Below are 15390 nucleotides of genomic sequence, written 5' to 3'. Positions count from 1 at the left end.
CTGTAAAGCTCAGTTAGAGACTTCTGAACGTGTCTTATATTTCTTTCCCATGTGATGCTTTCTCTTCTGTTCAATAGAGAGCAACACCCTTTATTAGGGACAGGCAAGACAGCATCCAGGCAGGCACACATGCGGACTCATGCAGGAGCAAAGTTTACAGGCAGGCTGGTTTGCAGTAACTCAGAAGCTACAGGCAGACGCTACGGCGGAAACATGGCGAGACAAGCTCGTGCTCAATCCAAGGGTGAGTGCTTAGCTTTCTTTCCTCAGTGTAGCACCTAGCCATACTGGGGACTGAGTTTATCATTACGGTGAACTAGCATGCATGCCTGTGCACAAGCATGTACACACACACACAGACACACACACAGACACACACACAATTACAGACACACACACATATACATACAGACACACATACACACAGAAACACACACAAACACACATACAGACACATACATACACACAGACACACACACATACACACACATATACATATATACAGACACAGACACACACACAGAGACATATATACACAGAGAGACATACACACACTTGAATAAAAATAAATCTTAATAAAATTTTAAAAAGAAAATAAGGAGATTAACCATTACCTTAGAGTTAAGAGGTAACTAACGATGTGCTTCGGCTGTAGGTCCTGAGATGACATATAAAGTACCTCATCGAACCTAAAGGATGAAGGGCACAGGCTGCTCATTTGTATGTGAAGCTAACATGTGAGGATGTTAAATAGCATGTGAAAAAGATCTGGGAAAATGCGCATTTTTCTTTCATCTTGCGGCAGTACACTTTGTGATAATATTTTAATACTAGAATTAACCTGGAACATGAGCTTGATCCGTACCCTCAGCCTGTCCCCACAGGGCGGAGTCCTTCCGGGCTTACCTAGAGGCAGAAGGCAGCCTGGGAACTGAGGACTCTAGAAGTCAACAATGCTCTTAATGTAGTTAAGAGTATCAGACTTGGTAATGACAGACTTTCATACCTGAGAAGATGCTGGAGAATTGAAACAGACTGCGGCTCTTGTAAACAAGCAACATTGAAGTCATTGAGATACCCACATCCAAAAGTCTCTTCCAAACTGTTAGAGGTTTAAACAGAGTGAGACGGACCATTAGTTATTCACGGGCTCATGGCGCATGTGACGACTCCCAGCTTTAGGAAATTTGGGGGAAAACCTTCATTTTCACAAATATTTTCAGTGTCTCTTTGGTGACAGGTATTCTTTGGCAGAAGTACTGAGGATGAAGTAAGGCAAGGTGAAAGAGTTTCCCCTCCCTTCCCTTCTCCCTCTTGCTTCAGGCTCCGCTCACTCTGGCCCCACTAGCTCTGGCCCATAGGTTTTTTAATTTGTTTTTCATTACAGATGGTTGTAAGCCAGCATGTGGCTGCTGGGATTTGAACTCATGACATCCAGAAGAGCAATCAATACTCTTAACCTCTGAGCTATCTCAAGAGCCCCCAAAAAGTGTTTTTTTATAATGGGTGTTTTACACTATAAATGAACGTTTAACAATGATAGGGCTGCTGTGTTCTGCACACACAGTTTTGAGTAACGAGCTATTGGACAAGTCCAGAAAAGAGGGCCAACTTCTGGTCTTAGAACCACACCAGACCCCCTGCAGGCCGCCCGTCTTACCTGCAGAGGCGGGCATGGGTATACTGCAGGAAAACTCCGGTGTCCCCACGACTCTGGAAAACACGATCCCAACTGAACTGATAGTCGGATAAGAGCAGGCCTCTGAAGTCCTAGAATGAGAGTACATTGTTACTCTGGGTTTTGCTACACAATACACAAAAAGGTCTCAGAGGAAGGAATCCTAACACACCTGGATGATCAGAGCTGCCAGCCCCACCCTCTCTGCAGTCTCCTGAGGGTTTTCCATTTTTTTTGTTGCTGAAACAGATAAAGTCAGATATTTTCAACCTGTACCATATTGTTCAAGAATAATGAATCAGCTTGAGAAAATAAATCTGAAACATACAATCAAAAAAAAAAAAAGATGATAATGGTTGCTCCGCCTTCCTAATTTGGGCTAATTTACCTAAGTCAGTTCTTCTGACTACATTGAAGTAAAGAAACATGAACTTGTTTTTAGAAATATCCCTCATAAGGCATTAGATACAGCACATTGTTATATTCCCAACAGTGAAGATTAAACAGTTATATGTACTTCAGTTACATGGATCCAATTCGTCACACAAGGACTTGGGCTAGAAGACAGTTCCGTTGGTAAGGTGCTTGCCCCACCCAGTACAGTGTTTGAATGAGCGAGGCCCCATAGCTCACATGGGATCGTTTGCTCCCCGGTTGGGGCCCTTTCTAAGGAACTGAGTCACTGAGGGGTGGACTCTGAGGTTTCAAGAGCCCAAGCCCTTCCAGCTAGCTTTCTCTCTGCCTTTTGCTTGTGGATCTCAAGTTACTGTTCCAATGTCACGTCTGCCAGTCTGCCATGTTCTGATGGTCATAGACTCTAACCATCTGGAACCATGAGCCCCAAATTAAATGCTTTCTTTTTACATGTTGCTTTGGTTATGGTGACTTATCACTGCAATAGAAAACTACGACAGCTCGAAAGCACTAGGACCTGAGTGTGAACCAGAACCTACGCATAAGCAAGCTGAGCATGGTGGCACATGCGTGTAACCCGTGCTAGGGATGATTAATGGCCTGCCAGCCGAGTGGTGGGAGAGCCTGTTTGTTTGTTATAAAATGTGGACAGCACCTGAGACCTCTGGCCTCAACCTGAGTGTATGCACACGTACACTTGCACACACACAGCCGTATAAAATATAATGCAAACAGTTCACAGGATGGCTCTGACAACAGATGACCACATTCAAGCTGTCCATGAAAGGAAGACTAAAGTTATATTAACAAACAACTGGACTACACATTAAAGCAGTCAGAGGTTCTTCTGAGCAGTTCAGTGGAAGTCCATGGAAGCACGCAATTGGAAGGAGGACTCACTCTTCACGGAAGCCATGTTCTGTAGCATCCTTGACTGAACTTCATTTAAGACATCTTCCAGAAAAGTGACATCTCCTCTTCGAGTCTTCATTCCCTTTACTACCCCGAAGGGCACATACTGGCACCTGAAAAGGATAGGCATTCATTAACAAAAAGCTAAAAAAATTGCTAATGATGTGAGTATACCTTAGTGCTTTTCCAGAAAGTAATTCAAACTTTTAACCCTTGTGGTAGAAGTTTTAAAAATTACCAAATAGCTGGGCGGTGGTGGCTCATGCCTTTAATCCCAGCACTTGGGAGGCAGAGGCAGGTGGATTTCTGAGGCCAGCCTGGTCTACAGAGTGAGTTCCAGGACAGCCAGGGCTACACAGAGAAACCCTGTCTTGAAAAAACAAAACAAACAAACAAAAATTACCAAATAAATAGGATGTAGCTAGGAATGGCATACATGGTGGCAATTTAAGCATTTGGAAGATGGAAGCAGGAAGATTAGAAGTTCAAGGCTAGCCTCTGCTACAAAGTTTTTTAAAAAAAATTTTAATAGGTGGATAGATACACAGATAGCCAGGTAGTTAAATAGATAGACAGATAGAACAGGCACATTTTCATGAGCAGGCAGACTGAATTCATTTCCTTGCTATTATGAAAGAACATCAATGAGCATAGAAATGCAGGTCTTCACAGCAGGACACAGAGCCCTGGGTGTGTGTGTGTGTGTGTGAGTGTGTGTGTGTGTGTGTCCAGACATGGTCTAGCTGAGCCGTATGGTAATTTCATATTTATTTCCACAGTGGTTGTACCAGTGTATACCTCTACCAGCACAGTAGCAGTTTTTTCTTTCCCTACTTCCTTCCTAGGATCTGTGATCATGTTTTCTTGATAATCATCACTCTGATTGCAGTGAGACTGAATCTCAAAGTAGTTTAAATTTGCTTTTTGTGGTGGCTAATGATGTTGAATACTTAAAAAATTATTTATTGGCACACACACACACACACTTTTTGAGACAGGGTCTTACTATACAAGCTCAGCCTGTTCTGGAACTCACTGTATAGACCAGGCTGGTCACAAATGCACGGCGTTCCTCCCCACTCTGCCTCCTGAGTGCTGGGTCACCATTTATTAACTTTGGGAGACCTCTTTGTTCAGTTTCATAGTTCACTTTTTTGCTTTGGTTGTTTTCTTGCTTTTTAAAGGTCTTATACATTCTTGGTGTTACTCCTTTACCACTGTATGGCTGGCAAATGTTCTCCTACTCTGCACACTTTCTTTACTTGACTGCTTCCTTTAACGTACACATGTTTAATTTTACAAGGCTCCATTTGTTAAATGGTATCCGTATTTCCTGAGTGACTGAGGTGCTATTTAGAAAGGCCTTATATTTATCTTAAATTTAATTTAAAATTTAAATCTTAAATAGTTTTCTCTACTTTTTCTTTTAACAATTTTAAATCGTAAGGGTCTATGATCCATTTAGAAGTGATTTTTGCACACTATGTGAGACATTACTTCCATTATCCTACACGTAGATATCCACAATATTTATAATAAGTGAGATAACCCAGGCTCAGGAAAACAAACACTATTATGTTCTCTCCTGACCTCTAAGTTTAACATGTGGGCATTTATTAGAAGTCGGGTATGTGTAGAGGCTGAGAAGGGACCCATGAGAGTCCTGAGAAGGGGTGGGGCAGGGATAGTCAAGGACATCTGCTAAGGGAGTGAAAAGAGGAACAGCAGGGGAAGAGAATGGAATTGGGGAGAATTAGGAGAGAGAGACAACCAAACCTAAGATGTATGAGAAAACTACACGGAAACCAGTTACCTTGTAAGCTAATTAAAAAATAAAGCCACTCTCAAAGTTTGAACAGCAGTGCTCTATGTGGATGTATAACACTGTTCTCAGAGCCATAAGTTCATTAAACAATCTTAGTGCCAGGAGGGATGCCGCCTATGGGAAAGCTCCTTGGGCCCCTAAACCAATATAAGGTCCTTGGATGCCCACCAGTTTTAGGTAAGAGCGATCTAATATGCATCAGATACAGGACATTGAGAGATCAAGCTGGCTAGCGTTCATGTGCTAGCAGATGCTACAGGCTGGAGGAGAGTCATCAATGACCCGCTCCCCTGTGGACCTTGCATGCTAGACCGCTGGCCTGCCCGGCAAGATGTGCCCACTGGAGAACGTTGGCGTGACTGTAACTGGGGTAACTACCTGCTTCTGGATTTGACTATACAGAAGGGAATTCACACCAGCTAATGTATACATAGCTAGAGCTGACAGCACGGGTGGTTTAAGCCTTAATGAAGAAACTACTTGGGCTGTTTTGACAAATGGGACTACTGACGAAAGTACCTTCTGAGTGTTGTCAGCTTTGGCCAGAGGAACTTCTTTATCCAGTGGGCAACAGTGAATTCCGAGTAACTACAGTGACTGCTGGATGCTGAGTCCTAAATGTGTTACCTAAATCACCCATACGAGGTTCAGTGAACATTTTGGAATGAGGGTGGGTGGTATAGGTGGGCAGGGAAAATATGAATCAAAGGAAGTAGAAGAGACAATCACGGAGCGATGTCTTTTAGGTATGGCAGGGACAATACATTAATGAACTAACAATAACTGTGAACCTGCCCTAGTCTGCCACGCGCCCCCTCCCCCCCAATTGAAAAAACACTCCCTCTTGGAGTGAAGGGGCTTCTAAGGACCTATGCCTTTCTGAGGAAATACAGGCAATTACTAGTTGATGAAGGGAGAGACATTTTGGTCAGTACTATTGCCCAAAAAGGTCATCTATGCATCTATCAATAACATCTCACTCATAAACTTTAAGCAACCCTAACAAGTCATTGGCAAATACATAAATAAATAGGAAGACTCACTGGGAGGGGGTCAATGGGAGTGGAAGAAGAGGGAACCAGTGTGAATATGATAAAATGCAATATATATATGTATATGTATATGTGTATATATATGTATGTATGTATTGAGATATCATTATGGGGCTGGAGAGATGGCTCAGTAGTTAAGAGCAGAGAACTGACTGCTCTTTCAAAGGTCCTAAGTTCAATTCCCAGCAACCACATAGTGGCTCACAACCATCTGTAATGAGATCTGATGCCCTCTTCTGGGGTGTCTGAAGACAGCGACAGTGTACTCATATAAATAAAATAAATCTTTAAAAAGAAAAAAGATATTATATAAAACTAATGAATTGTAAATTGAAAAAACAAAAAACAAGATGTAAGTTTTTGCAGTCCACCAAAGTTTCACTTTACTGAGATAATAGTTTGTGATTAAATTATGAGTTGCCTTTATAAGGAAGAGGAAATGGATATTAATAACTGAAAATGAAAATGCAGCATCAATATATAAAATGATTAAATACATTTATCAGGATGTAAATTAATTCAAAACCAATGTGTCTTTCTATAGCAACATCTTGAGAAGAGAACTGCACACAGCTACTGTAGCCATGCTCTGAGGCCGCTGACGTAGGTGTTAGTGCCTCACAGGCGAGAAGGAACAACAAGGCCCGCCTACCTTTCTGCCCAGTCGTATCCCATAATCTTCAGCATTTGGAACACCTGCTGAAAATGCCTTTTTTGCCCTTTGTCTGCCTTAGAAAAAATAATTTTAAATTTAAACAAAACAAGACAAAGACAAATTAATAAATAAAAATAGACTGGTCCCCAATAAAGTTAACATCATTATTAGACTAAAGTCACTGTCAATATGTTTTAAGTAAGCACAGCAGGTGCTGGAGAAATGGCTTACTGCTTAAGGGTCCTTGCTAGCTGCTCTTCCAGAGGACCCAAGTTCGGTTCCCAGCATCCACACTGGGCAGCTCACAACTCCAGCTAAAGAGGACCTGATGCCCTTGTCTGCCTTGGAGGTACACATAATCATCATGCACACATGCACACGTGAGCACTCACACAGAAACACAAACTTATTCATTCTCTCTCTCACACATAAACAAAAACTAAAGTAAGCCCCTCGATGCAATTTTAAACAGAAGCAGAAAATTTCCAGGATACTAACTCTTCCCCACAAAACAAATTAAAATAATTTTTCTAAGTGTATCAATAGGACTAGCACATCTGTCTTGCAATTGCTCATATATAGTGATTTCATATAATCACATTCTTGATTTTAGTATTTTTTTTTACTATGAAGCAATGTGAAATTGATCTTTTTTAGTCTTTTTAAGAATAAGTTTAAAAAGAATTCACTGTCTTAATCAACTTAGTGTTTAATTATTTTATATAGTTTGACAAAATTGTTTTTTGTAAGTTTTTCAACGTATTTTCCTTTTTTCTGACTTGTATGTGGGCCCGCACGTGAATGGGCATGCTGGCAGGACTCACACAAAGAAGTCAGAGGAGAAGTGCACTCTCTCTGTCATTACCTGGGTTTTAGGAATTGAACTAACATCAAAAGGCAGACAGGCAAGCACGCACCTTACCCATCGAGCCATTGCCCTGGCCCTGGTTTCCTATTTCTCTCTCTCTCTAGTTCCCTGAGGTAGGCTTTGTATTGTGATTACTTACCACATAAATCATTGTGTCAAAATTGTACTTGTCCATGCGATCTATAGCTGCTGCAAGGTCCCTGGGGATAAGGAGGGTGGTTATAATTACTTTTACTTACTTGATAACAGTGAGATGATTCTATTTAAGATCTGTATAATTCTGTAGCCTGGAGCATATAAATTATCCTTGTAGAGTCCCAGTATACTTTGGTAAGAAATAATAACAAAATTAGGCTTGAAAAATAAATGTAATACCTTGGGAGATGTAATTTGAAAACCAACTAAAAGTAAACAAAGGTCTTAGAATGAGTAATCATTAAATCGTATCTTACAGGTGTTTTAAAATTAACCAAGCCTGTCCTGAAAAGAAACATTTAATTGTTTTCTGCAATATATTTTCTCAAATAACACAGTAATAATGTAGATGACAAAAAAGCCAAAGAAGTACCTGCTTTCTAATTTGTACTATTAAAAACTTTCAAAAGTGGTAACTTCTGCATTTAAAAGCTCTTAAGTCCTTGGCTAGCTCAGTGGTTAAGACTGCACATTATGATTACTGTAGAGAACCCAAGTTCAGTTCTCAGCACAAGAAAGGCAGCTCACAACTGATGCAATTATAGCTCCTGAGGATCCAACAAACTCTTCTAGAATTCTTCTAGAACTCATATATATATATATGTATATATATATATATACACACACACATACTCACATACAGATTTATACATAATTAAAAAGTAAAGATAAATGTTTAGAGAAAAGTTCTATTTACAATTCTTTTGTTTGTTTGTTTGTTTGTTTGTTTTTTGAGACAGGCTTTCTCTGTGTAGTTCTGGCTGTCCTGGAATTCACTCTGTAGACCAGGCTGGCCTTGAACTCAGAAATCCGCCTGCCTCTGCCTCCCAAATGCTGGGATTAAAGGCGTGTGCCACCACTGCCTGGCAAATTCTTATCTTTAATTACATAAATACTTAGTTTGTACATATTTAAAATAATGAAGAATCAAAAATTATTAACATCAAAGATTATTCAAATACTAATTGTAAAAATACTGACAAGATGGAAACTTATTTTTATATCCTTTGAGGTATTGTAAATGATCAAAATATCACTTGTGTCCATCTCATGATCCAGGCACTGCATGAGGTATATATTCACATCCAAGCAAAAAAATCTGTCTTTCTTTTTGCTGTCTGTGCAATGTACTTATTTGGCAGGCTCCTGTCTGTCTGTCTGTCTGTCTGTCTATCTATCTATCTATCTATCTATGCAATGTATTTATTTGGCATGCTCTCTCTGTCTATGCAATGTATTTATTTGGCAGGCTCCTGTCTATGTTTCTACCTATCTATGTAATGTACTTATTTGGCAGGTTCTCACTAAGTAGCATTGGCTGAACTGGAGTTCTGTGCAGGTTAGGCAGTCCTTGATCTCAAGAATTGGCTGCTTCTACCTCCAAACTGCTGGAATTAAAGGCATTTGCCACCAAGCCTTTCTGACAGGGATTTCTGTTCTGAATGGACATGTTTGCACACTGGTACAGAGCTTGGATTCTTTAATATATCTAGGAGTAATTAGTTGCCATAATGAATGTATGTGTATACACACACACACACACACACACACACACACACACACACATATATATATATATATATATATATATATGTATATACACACATGTGTATATATTTATACACATACATATCTCTTAGATATTCCAGTTTTTCTCATTAACTCAATTGCAGCAAACTGTTGAAGAGAAATGCTAAAAAGAGATGAATTCTTTAGCTGGGACCTCTGTGGTTGGATTAGGCAAAGGCTGGAAGAAGCTGAGGAAGAGGGCGAACCCATAGGAAGACCAGCAGTCTCAACTAACCTGAATTCTCAAGATCTCTCAGGCACTAAGTGACCAACCAGGCAGCATACACTAGCTGATATGAGCCCCCCCCCCCCCACATGTATACAGCAGAGAACTGCCTGGTCTGCTCTTACTGAAAGAAGACACACCTAACCCTCAAGAGACTTGAGGCCCTGCCCTAGGGCGTGGGGAGATCTGGGGGGTGGGGTGGGGGTAGGGTGGGGGTAGGAGTGGGGGTAGGGATGTCCTCTTGAAGATGGGGCAGCGGGGGTGGGGAAGAGAAATGGGATGAGGAACTCCCATTGGCAGGTGTACCAGGAGGGGGCTGTTATATGCTGGACTGTATATGCTGTCATATGCTGGACTATATATGCTGTTATATGCTGGACTGTATATGCTGTTATATGCTGGACTATAAAAAAAAAGATTAAAGAATAAAATTTTAAAAAAGAAAAGATGAATTCTTTAAGATATTGGTTGCCCTAATTTATTTATAATAATGATGGTATTCAATAGCAAAAATACCATTATGCTATAAAAGTACTCTGAGTATTAGCATAGGTCAGTGGTATATGCTTGCCTAACACACTCATTCTCTGGGTTTATTCCTAGTACCACAATGACAACAAACAAAAGAACTGTATATAGTGGTTTGTGAGCTACTTGAACCTCGGGCCTGGAGACACTGGAACCTTTTGCCCGCACTGACTGGATGGCTGTTCCCCTGTCCTGCCTTCTCCCCGATGTGTGCGTAGAAAGTGCAGTTCTGATATATGAGCCATGAGTGCTCACTTCCACGGGTGATGCAGGAGAAGCCTACTTTGTCCTCAGCCTATACTTTCACAATACATTGAGGTTTGGCATTTACATGGTCTTTAATGCGTGAGATTACCAATGAACCCTAGCTTGGTTGTTTTTTAGAATATATTTCCTGAGAGTGTGCACTTATTAAAAACACTCAACATACGATTATGAAGGAACACAGACTGATGTGTTCTGCTGTAAACAGATCATGATATTGAATAATATTTAAATATAGAGTCCCAGTCTTCTCATATTAAATCTTTCTGGGATTGCAACTGTCAATAACTAGAAACCCAGGAAATATTCTTAAAATATTCAAGTTATAGGTTTCTCTTTTGCAACTCGGCTGCTCTGTACTGGTTGTGAGGACAGGCTGATCCCCTGCACTGATCTCAGGACAGAGACTGAAGTCCATGGGGCAGTGCTCAAACTCCCGGACGCCACACACCTGGTTGCATAGAGAGAGGTTCCATCACTTCGCATCACAGTGCAGACAGAAGAGAGGTCACCAGCCCCAGAGAGATCCACTACAGCATTCCCCTTTCTAGAAAACCAAAGAGGCAAACTAGAAATCAACACATTCATTCTACTGTGGAGGTAGAATATATCTACAGCATTTTGGCCAAGCAGAGGCCATTTTTATTGCTTACAAACAGTGAGAAGTGTCAGCTGTAAGCAACAGTAGTCAAAACCCCCAAGTTAGCTGGAGGCGGTGAAAATGAAAACTGATTTCTCTGCCTCACTCATTGAAAGCCTGTTATAGCATACCTGCTTTCATAAGTTGCCTTAAATACTCTTGGAAAATAGTAGTTTTTAAAAAGGCAGCATTAAACTTCAAAAGTGTTCTATTTCCTGTCTTCACATGATTAATTTATGTAACCTGGGGCAGGCAGGCCACATCGTTTTCATACTTCCTAACAGGTGCTTCCCTTACTCCTGTGACCTGCGATTGTGGCTATGAAAATGCTACACAGCACATGAGAAGGCATCTCATTATTTGATGCATGGTTCAGACCAGCCTTGAATAAGGAGTCTCCCTCCTCATCCTCCCGCATATAGATTACAGGCATGTCTCCCCATGCACAGCTTGGAAAAGGACTTTTTGGCTACAGAATCTCACCATGTGGCCCTGTCATGGAACTCACAGAGAACCTCCTGATTCTGCTTCCCAAGTGCTGAGGTTAAAGGTTTGTGCCACCACACCAGGCAAGAGAAAGGACAAATGGCAAAAGAGCTCAGAGACTATATTATTGTCATTTTCAAGGGATATACATAGCTTAACTAAATCCAGTACCTAGCGCACATGAGGCTGGGAGTGCTGGTACACGCCTTTAGTCCCAGCACTTGAGAGGCAGAAGCAGGAAGATCTTTGTGAGTCTGAGGCCAGCTTGGTCTACAGTGAGTTCCAGGGCAGTTAGTGAGTCATGATCTTAAGGAAAAAGAAAAAATAGTAACTCGATCATACGCTGTTTTCTGTAGAAGTCCTTTGCTGTCAAGCAACTTTAAGACATCTTGAGATTTTTCACGATAAAATGATTCTCCTGAATATTCATCAAAGTATATTCCAAGACGCTGAGATTTAGAAATACAAGAAAAATGTTAGTTAAGTTGTTTTACACTAAGACAAAGTTAAAGCTGTCTTACCAACTGTCACAAAGATGGGAAAAATAAAAGTTAAACTTTCTAATGATTCACACACACCATACTGGCTAAGTCCACACAATGCATTTGCTGTTCACTATGGGTACTTACGGCTTTGTAAACAGAAGCAGAGAGCACGAGCATTTTACTCTTCCTTAGTCACACTAAAGATACTCATGCAGCCAGGGGCACCTGCCGGGGCCCTGCACCTGCGGATGGCTTCAGGACCGGAATGCATGATGCAGTAGAGTCCTGAGAAGGGCATCCGTCAAGCCCTCCAGCCCTCCAGCCCACCCTCCATGAGGCTGCTCCTGGGCCCGTGTCCTCCACAGCCTCCTTTACAGCATCTGTACTATCTCACAAGTTGAGTTCCTTGAGAGAGTAAGGGCTAGAGCAGTGCTGACCGCTCTCTACCCCAAGAACGCTATCCCACTGAATTTTCAACTAAACTAGAATCTACCCTTAAGTGAGAGCTCGTGCAGCAGGCTGTAAGCAGCACTAGCCAAGCAACGCAGGAAAGGGAGCACAGAGACTGCAGGGTACCTTGTAAATCTGGGTGTATTCTTCGATGCTCAAGTCCCGGAATCTCTGCCACAGTGACAGTGCCTGCGTGTCACCCAGTTCTAGCCGGTGGAAGAATTCGTGTGCCAATTTTGTTACATTTTTATCATCTGCCGCTTCTTTATTAACTTGTACATAAACCTAAAAGTACATTAAGTATGTTATTATAATACACTGCTATCTCCACAGAAAAGAAACCAAACACAATCCTGAGTCCTTGTGGAAAGTTAACCAAGAGGCCATATGGCCTCTTTCAATAAACTGGCAGTTTGGCATCTTTTTTGTTTGTTACAATCAACTTACCATTCTTGAAAGTTCACGAGACAGGCTAATCAAAGCATAACTTAACTCAATAAATAAAAGATATATGGAAGCTTTCACAGCTACTTAAAAATTATTCTTTATTGTTTATTCTTATATATATTCCAACTACATTTTCCCTACCCCTCTCTCATCTGTCTCTCACACCACTTCCAAACCTCCATTCCTCTCTACATGTCCCAGATTCATGACTTCTGCTCTGGTTTCGTGACCTGTTTCATTTAACCAAAGCCATCTGTGTGCCTGCCATATTGGAATCGTATACTAAGCTCTGGTGGTCACTGGTAGGTACACACCCGAGGGCAATGACTCCCTGGTCCCTGAATTATCAGAAACTGTACTGGCTGGTTTTGTGTGTCACTTGACACAGGCTGGAGTTATCACTGTGCAAGGCGCTTCAGTTGGAGGAGTGCCTCCATGAGATCCAGCTGGGGGGCAATTTCTCAATTTGTGATCAAGGGGGGGAGGGCCCCTTGTGGGTGGTGCCATCTCTGGGATGGTAGTCTTAGGTTCTATAAGAAAGCAAGCTGAGCAAGCCAGGGGAAGGAAGCCAGTAAGAAACATCCCTCCATGGCCTCTGCATCAGCTTCTGCTTCCTGACCTGCTTGAGTTCCAGTCCTGACTTCCTTTAGTGATCAACAGCAATGTGTCCACAGTATAAGCTGAATAAATCCTTTCCTCCCCAACTTGCTTCTTGGCCATGATGTTTGTGCAGGAATAGAAACCCTGACTAAGGCAGTAGCAAATAGCTGAGCAGTGGGAGGTGGGGATCTGAGAGCCCACCCTCCATCACCCCAGTAAACCCCGGCCCATTCCTATGCACACGTGGTTCAGGAGCTACTTTTAATGAAATAATTTAAAGCTATCCTTTTAATCTGCAAAAGAGCTGCTAAACAGGTAACGAGGGCAAACAGAAATACTTCTTATAAAGCGTAACTACAGGCCAACTTGAGCTCTTAAGCATTATGTGGAACAGCATTTTAGGGGTTTTTAGCACAATCCAACCTTGATTTAGTTCTATATCCAACTGGAGAGGGGTTGATGGTTTACTGAGGGGTCACTTCTAATTCAGTTTAAATAATTTTTTTCAATATCAGGAACATACTATTAATATAGAACAATAAATATTAATAGTATATTTCAATTAGGATTGAAGTTATACATAGAGACTACAAGGATTTTTCCTAGTAGCTATAAATAACTCACTTCCAGCTTGAAACAAGAATGATTCCAGAAGGCTACTAAAGCAGTAGAAAGCAATAGAAATTGCTAAAACCGCTACAAAACAATGAGGCTTCTAAACCTTTATACAGTGTTGACACATCATAGCAACATTTACACAGAAACAGACTTTACTGTTGCTGAAGACAAAGGGGTGACAAGGGATCTCTAATCCCAGCACCCAAAGGCAGAAGCAGGCACACATGAATGAACAAGTGCTATTAATACCCTAAACAGGAATAGGCACAAGGAGCTAGCCGGTAAGCAGTGTTCCTCCATGGCCTCAGCATCAGCTCCTACCTTGGCTTCCCTCAGTCATGAACAGGTAACCAGCACTGACTGGCTGGCAGAGTGAACCAAGAATGTTTCAACTGAATGACTCTGATCTCTTAATCACAGCAGATTCCTCAAGCTATTGACAAGACACACAGATCATTAATTCAAAACATTACAACCCACATTACAACCTGATATTCTCTGAGGAGCTCTCAAGCTCCTCCTGAAGTTTCACATGCAGGCCACCACCCCCTTTCTCAGCTTTATCTTCTAGGTTCCCACAATAGCTGATTGGGCCCCATGGAGTCAATGGCTTTTCTAGCTCAAACTTTCAAACACTTCATAATACTCCAGGACACACGGTCAGGTCTGTCCCAGCAATAGCCTACAAACATGCTACATGGTGTGCAGCTATCAATCTATCAAATGTTTTTAATTATGCCTTCTACATTACTAGGCGGTGTGGAGATGCAGAGATATTCTTTCTAAAGCAAAGGAAACGGTGTTCCTTTGGCCCCTCCCACCGCTGAGGGATGTACAATGCTTCAGTAGGCCTAGGCAGAGTCTGGAGGCAACATATGCCTCACTTGATACGGTGCTTTGACCCACACCCCAAGTGGCTTGGGAAGCTGCTAGCTTTGAGTGGGACCTGGAAGGAGCAGGAGGCTCTTCAACAGCCCCAGAATGCTGTGCAGGCTGATTTACCACAAGGACCATATGATCAAGTAGAGCTGATAGTACCTGGAATGTCAGTGGTAGTTAGGAATGCTGTTTGAGCCTTTGGCAGGCCCTGATAGGTGATACTCCTGGTACCAATTTCTGTCCTAGTTAGGGTTCTCTGGCTGTAATAAAACACCCTGACAAAAAGCAACTTGGGAAGCGAAGGGTTTATTTGGTTTACTCATCCAGTCACAGTCCAGCACTGAGGGGAAGTCAGCGAAGGACTTTAAGGCAGGAACCTGGAGGCAGGAACTAAAGCATGGAGGAGTGCTGCTTACTAGTTTGCCCCTTTTGGCCTGCTCACTTTGCTTTCTTATAAATCTCAGAACCCCTTGCCCAGGGTGGTACCACCCATATGGACGATTAATCAAGAGAATGCCCCACACACTTGCCTTCAGGCAATCTGATAGAGGAATTTTCTTAGTTGAGATTCCCTCTTTTCAGACGACTCTAGCTTGTGT

General features: G+C 41.8%; 1 protein-coding gene across 3 annotated transcripts in view; it reads right to left on the bottom strand.

Moving 5' to 3' along the window:
• Positions 1–15390, bottom strand: part of Rars2 (arginyl-tRNA synthetase 2, mitochondrial) — a 42817-nt gene that overhangs the window by 2556 nt on the left and 24871 nt on the right. For all 3 annotated transcript variants that reach the window (XM_052176223.1, XM_052176222.1, XM_052176224.1), the window contains 10 exons: positions 12374–12532; positions 11655–11761; positions 10638–10733; positions 7544–7604; positions 6534–6610; positions 2993–3117; positions 1851–1918; positions 1661–1770; positions 1007–1102; positions 615–689 (listed from right to left, as the gene is read on the bottom strand). In XM_052176223.1, the coding sequence (XP_052032183.1) occupies positions 615–689; positions 1007–1102; positions 1661–1770; positions 1851–1918; positions 2993–3117; positions 6534–6610; positions 7544–7604; positions 10638–10733; positions 11655–11761; positions 12374–12532 (974 nt within the window). The remainder of the gene's footprint in view (positions 1–614; positions 690–1006; positions 1103–1660; positions 1771–1850; positions 1919–2992; positions 3118–6533; positions 6611–7543; positions 7605–10637; positions 10734–11654; positions 11762–12373; positions 12533–15390) is intronic.

Source organism: Apodemus sylvaticus, chromosome 3 (assembly GCF_947179515.1).
Source record: "Apodemus sylvaticus chromosome 3, mApoSyl1.1, whole genome shotgun sequence".
In the NCBI taxonomy this organism is placed as follows: Eukaryota; Metazoa; Chordata; class Mammalia; order Rodentia; family Muridae; genus Apodemus; species Apodemus sylvaticus.
This window is presented reverse-complemented; position numbering and strand designations above follow the sequence as displayed.